At 44.6% G+C, this 6,000-nt stretch overlaps 1 protein-coding gene across 2 annotated transcripts in view; it reads right to left on the bottom strand.

Moving 5' to 3' along the window:
* The window catches only part of pld1b (phospholipase D1b), a 37,345-nt gene that overhangs the window by 8,009 nt on the left and 23,336 nt on the right, over window positions 1-6,000 (bottom strand). For both annotated transcript variants that reach the window (XM_071484493.1, XM_071484492.1), the window contains exons 11-18: window positions 5,848-5,931; window positions 5,256-5,337; window positions 4,443-4,553; window positions 4,182-4,364; window positions 3,809-4,028; window positions 860-988; window positions 659-777; window positions 94-207 (exon numbers count right to left, since the gene is read on the bottom strand). In XM_071484493.1, coding sequence (XP_071340594.1) covers window positions 94-207; window positions 659-777; window positions 860-988; window positions 3,809-4,028; window positions 4,182-4,364; window positions 4,443-4,553; window positions 5,256-5,337; window positions 5,848-5,931 — 1,042 coding nt within the window. The remainder of the gene's footprint in view (window positions 1-93; window positions 208-658; window positions 778-859; window positions 989-3,808; window positions 4,029-4,181; window positions 4,365-4,442; window positions 4,554-5,255; window positions 5,338-5,847; window positions 5,932-6,000) is intronic.

Genomic DNA, 6,000 nt, shown 5'->3' with positions numbered 1-6,000 from the left:
TGACTGTGGAGTTACACAACATTCACATGAAACTAAATAAAAAAACCATTAAAATCAACGAGCCACAACAGGACAGACTCACACAGGACCGACCTGTACTTTGGTGGGGATACTGTTGGGGACCTGGTATCGCTGCTCTCCGGCGGTGGTGTGAGACTTGGGGAGCAGGTACGGGTACGACAGAGCACGGTACTTTGGCTTCATGAGCTGGTAGAGAAGAGGAGTAAAAACTGAGGCATTATGGGAAAATTTTGACCAAACAGTTTTCTCCTCCAGTGACATAAACAACTGAGGAGACAGACTCAAGCTTATCTCCTGCTTGGTGCGGCGGCCCTGAGACGCACGTGGATTTATTATAATATCCATCCATGCACACTTGTTGTTTGTTTGTGATTTCTTAAGTTGCAGTGTATTGAGCTCTCAGGGCCACCGTACCTTCACCCACTTCCCCCATGAATATTCTGCAGCTTCCATAAATGTATTTCATTCTTCTTCTGTCCAGTGGGGGAGTTTGGGGGAGACAGACGGGCCCTGAAGTGTTCAGTAGAACCAGAGTCCATTCATTAGATTCATCCTGAATCTAGGTTCTCCTCCACACCTTCGGCCAGGACCAACCCCAAAACTTTCACCCTGACTCAATGACAGCGTGAGCTCTGACCTTGGTGAAATTCCAGCGCTGGATGAAGTGTCTGGCCACGTCCCGCGCTGCTTTCCCATGAACCACTGAGGCGATGTCATGCCACGGCATTCTGGGAGTTGTGTGTCTGTCGATGAAATCTAAAAGAGCAGAGGGAAGAACGTGAGGAGGACGGGAGGTGAAATCAGCGACAGCACGGCGAGGGTTTCACTGTGAGATTACCATCGAATGGTTTGTCCAGTTGGATCCAGTCCTTGTGCACAAAGTTGCAGTAGTCTTTTCCGTGCCAGAACCGCGTGTTTCCAAACAGCTCTCCGACCCCGGTTTGTAGACTCCGCACTGAGCCGCTTCCTACAACACACACACAAACACCCAGTTATTTAACACGAGGAGCCTTTTCAGGGACCTTTTAGAGAACTCAGGAGCCTGGTTTGTTCCTGGGCTCAGAAAAAGATCTTGATGAGCCAGAAACTTCTTTTACAGATCGCTGAGTGATCAAACACGAGCTTTGAGATGATTCAAACTTGTTTATGGCCTCATTCAGACCACAGGAAAACACTGGGTCACGAGTGAGGAAGAAAAACTCAACTTTAATGTTATTAAAGTTTAAAGGATGAAGAGAGGACAGGAAGTCAGATGGCTCCGGCACATGGACGGGCGCTTTGTTGGTTTTGGTCTAGAGCAGTGCCTCATGGGAGCTGACGTACATCCCGACATGTTATCAGATGCACAGCATGAAAGGCAAAAACAACACTGCACCGATGCTCCGAAAAACATGACACAAACAAACAACAACAACACAATGCAAAGGTGAGCGTGCACCAATGATCATCATCACAGTGAGAAATAAAAGTCACAAAAACAAGAAAGGTCAAATGTCAAATACTGGTTCAGTCCATGAGGATCAGAGTTTTATCCAACATGACAAAGAAACACAGAATGTGGATTTCTGATGAGATTAAGACACAAAACTGAGACTAAAGCAACGACAATAATCTGTTGTGTTCATGTATCGTCATTTAATTACCACATACATTTTCTGACATTTGATTCTGGGAGAATCACGAGTGAGCAGAGGAGAACATTTGAAGTTTGAGGTGTGTGTTTATCCTCTTTGCTGAAGCTGTTCTTGGGCCTGATAACGTGGCCTCTTAGAGGAGAGAAGCTGCTGATCTGTTCACAGTTTCTACACCACAGTGACAGTAACACACTGGTGTTGGTAAAATGCTTTGACAGAACTGAACTGAGAGAAGAGAAGCAGCAGCTGGAAGGACGACAGCTCTGCAGAAACATAAAGTGCAGAGCCACAGATTTACATCCAGGTTAATTATTGTTTGGAATAAACTGAAATGAACTGTTTCACACTGACGTAAGTAATTGGATTAATAAAAGTGTTTCCATCTTTCCATCCATCACAGCAGCAGGATAAACACAGATGACCCTGGCAAACAAACAGCAGCCGATAAAAACCTACGGCCTCCACTTCACTGCAGAGCCGACACGTGCACTGAGGAGGAGCACGAGTTTGTTTGAAAAGAAAATAAAGGGCAAGTGATTACAGGCTGCAGCATCTCATCAAATAAAAGACCAGCTTCGTCTGATGTGTGCAAAAGACTTTCTAAAAAAGGGAAAATCAAAAGACGCTGCAGAGTTTTACTCAGACTGAACTTCCCATCTGGTGGGTTCAGTGGAAAACCACTGGTCCAGTTTTCCATCATAGTCAAAATCAGTTCCTGCATCCTCATCATTTCTCATTGGTTCCACTGTCGATCAATTTCACAGTTAATCTGTCTTCGTCTGATTTATCACTGATTCTATTAAATCTAAAAACAACTTCTTAAAGACCACAGTGATGTTTCCAGATGTCTTGTTTCATCCGATCAACAGTTCAGAACCCAAAGTTTATTTTAAGTTTATTTATGTTTTATATAGAACAGAGAGGAGCAGCTGATCCTCACATCCAGAAGCTGGACATTGCAGATATTTGACATTTTTATTCAACTAAAAGACTTAAATGATCAATAAATTATCCAAACTGTGGCTGATTAATTTTCTGTCAATCAACAGTGATTAGTTGTTTTGCTCCACTGTCCACATCTCAAATGATTTCAGTGATTAAAATAACGAAAAGCTGAAACTCAACCGACCGATTCATCATCATCTTTGTGTTGTTGGTCAGACACAATAAGACATGAGGACTCTTCATTAGTTTCTGACGGTTTATAGATAAAATGCAGTGAACACAAATGGCAGTTCAGTCTGATTTTCAGTTTGTTCACAACAAAACCAACACAATCCCAGCTCATGTCCAAATTATTCATGGTAAACAAAACAAATGACCGACTGAGCTCAACCTTTGACACACAGGAGAAGAGCTTCACACTGGCACACAGAGATCCAAAGGTCGGGTCAAGATTAAAACCACAGCAGAGCACACTGGAGACCGGGAGGCGAGTGGCAGGGTTCGGACCCACGGCCCCACTCACCAGCCTGACACTGGCCGATGGGAGCGGCCGCCCTCAGCTCCTGCAGCCTGCTGGGGATCAGGTTGTGCTGGCTGCTGATGCTGTTGGACCAACCTAAACAGAGCATCCAGAGGCACTGAGACGGAGCCGCAGGCCGAGGCTGCAGCTGCTGGATGCACCAACCAACCAGGGTCAAATACTGTTGAATAATATTCTCAATCATTTGAACCTTAAATCTCATAATATCTGCAACATCTGCACAGAAGTCATCACTGGAAATCCTTAAATAAATCCACTGTGTGTGAAAATTAAAATACTAGATAATTAGACTCCGGTCATTTCTGTCAGATCGCATTGTGTTATCATTTACAACCCTTTCAATCCCACACAGGTGCAACATCACCCACTCATAACAACATGACAGAAAATCAAGTGAGTCTTCACTCAGAGAGCAAAGACCTCCACCGAGCCCAGTGTCAAGCACATACACCAGACTCCAGAGGAAAAAACTCAAATTCATAGTAAATGATCCGGATCTGCCCCAAACTTTAATGAGTTCTTCCCTGGTCCAGGACCAGTCCCTCCAGGTTCAGTATGTCCTGACAGATAAACAACGCTCCTTCACTGAGGTGACAGTCCAGATCATTACATCACTGTATGTGTGTGTGTGTGTGTGTGTGTGTGTGTGTGTGTGTGTACCACTCACTCTCTTCAGCCTCCAGGTCACTGTCGCTGTCGGCCTGAGCCAGGCCGTGTTTCTGCAGGTGTCTCTTGATGCTGAACCTGGTCCTCTTCGTCCTCCCCTGACCTTTCAGCTTGGGCTGGTCCACCGAGTCCATCACTGTAAAAATCTTCTTCCCCTTGGTCTGGGACGCGACGCCGCTGCCGTTGGATGAGGCCACCTTACTGGAAGAGGCGGCACTGGCCTAGGAGCAATTAAAAGAAGGGGTAATGCATCAGCAGGAACATGAGTTAAAATAAAGCAAAACAAAACAAAAACAGCTGTTTCTCACACAAATTGCATTTTCAAAAAGTAAATAATTCCTATTATTTATTGTGTGTGTGTGTGTTTTTAAGACCTGCTCCAAGTTAGAAAGCGTCACACTCCCAACGTCCGTCAGCCGGTGCTCCTTGTCATCCCAGCGTCCGTACGCCAGGTCGATCCCGCCCACGAAGGCCACCGATTGGTCGATGACGATGATCTTCTCGTGATGCGCCCACAGGTAGACGGCGGAGGAGACGTGGTCTGGGTGACGCATCACCTGGCGAACAAGCGTGTGAACGTTGAGACAGGAGACATGGAGGGACAGTGAGACAGATGTGCTGCAGCGGACACTCACCTTGATGTTGGGGTGGAGGTGCAGCAGCGTTCTCTTGCTGTATCCTGAGTTGATGCCCAGAGCTAACTCCACCTCCTTGTACAGCATCACAAAGATTCGAACTCCTTGTTGCTATAGAAACAACAACACAAACACACGACTGAATACCACTACAACTTTACCCCTTTTATTTCATTTACCCCCCTACGATGATACGGCCTAGAATCATTTACCAGGTCCATCAGTTTATATCATTTCTATCACGTTTCTGTCATGTTATCTGCATGAATCCTAATAATATCATTAATAATCATTAAACATGACCTGGACTGGATAAGCAGCAGAACGGGGATGGATGGGTTAACCAATTAAAAAATAATATATTTATTTAAGGTCCGTATATGAATTGTACATAATAATTTCTGCTAAAATCACACTCAAGTAACATTATGATGCCTAATACTTACTATTATCTTATTCTGAAAGTCTCATGTTTTCTGTTTGAGCTTTTCCAGCAACAGTTCACAAAGTCTGCAGCAAGTGAATGAGAAAACTGGAGGACTGTATTCATGGCTGCACCTCTTCATTAAATAGAAATATCCTCAATGCTTTATGCATCATATTCAAAGCATTTCCCCAGATTTCAACCTGACAGATTTGCTATTTAAAATAAAGTTTCAGTGCAGTTCTGTGCACATTTGTCTGCACAGCAATGACCACAATGATCCACCAGTGAGCCGCAGCTTGTTAAGGGCGAATACACCAATGATATCAATGAATTCTCTACTGGGAGCAGTTCTGTGGCTTTCACTTCAACTTTTTTTTTTCGCTCACCGCTTTGCGTTTCAGGATGCAGTCGAGACGCCAGCGGTTTCCTTCAACCACCGGCCTCTTCAGGAAGATCTCTGGACTCAACCTGGGGGGGGGGGGGGGGCACACCGTGAGACACAGGGACACTAATGTGCATTTACACAGGTGAACTTTTCTTTCCTACTTTCTCTCATCTTTCCTTCTTCGTTTGCTTAATATCTGCATTTTCTTCGCCTCCTTTCTTTTTCCTTTATTCCTCAATAGATCTCAAAGCAAAATACACAAAACTGAGGAGACTGAGCTTTCATCCAACACCACAACTGGATTCTTCTTTTCTTTCTGAGCACAGTTTGTAGCTAATACCAGCTTTAATTTTACATTTTTCTGCCCTTTTACTCAAAGAACTTGAGCACTTCTTCCAATATTGCATGATCAATAAATCACACACACACTTGTCTGGATATGTGTGCATCTACGTGTGTGTGTGCTAGTATGACAGTAGTCTGAGCCTCAGACTGTAACTGATCTGTTTGACCAGAAAATCTCCCCTGGAGGTGACCGCCAAGTGCACCCGCCGCGCACACGCACACACACACACACACACACACACACTCACCACCAGTCTGTGATGAAAATTTCCTCTTTTGCTTCTTCGAGAGCATCAGCCACATCCTCCATGTATGTTTTCCCGTTTACATACCTGTAGAAAACACACACACACAAATATATATGTAAACACACCCGGAACGTACACACACAGGCACATGCA

The sequence above is a fragment of the Trachinotus anak genome, unplaced genomic scaffold (genome assembly GCF_046630095.1).
Source record: "Trachinotus anak isolate AG129_WGS33_773 ecotype Australia unplaced genomic scaffold, CSIRO_AGI_Tana_v1 ptg000009l, whole genome shotgun sequence".
NCBI lineage: Eukaryota > Metazoa > Chordata > Actinopteri > Carangiformes > Carangidae > Trachinotus > Trachinotus anak.
Note: the sequence above shows the minus strand (reverse complement) of the source record. Positions and strands in the feature narration are given on the sequence as shown.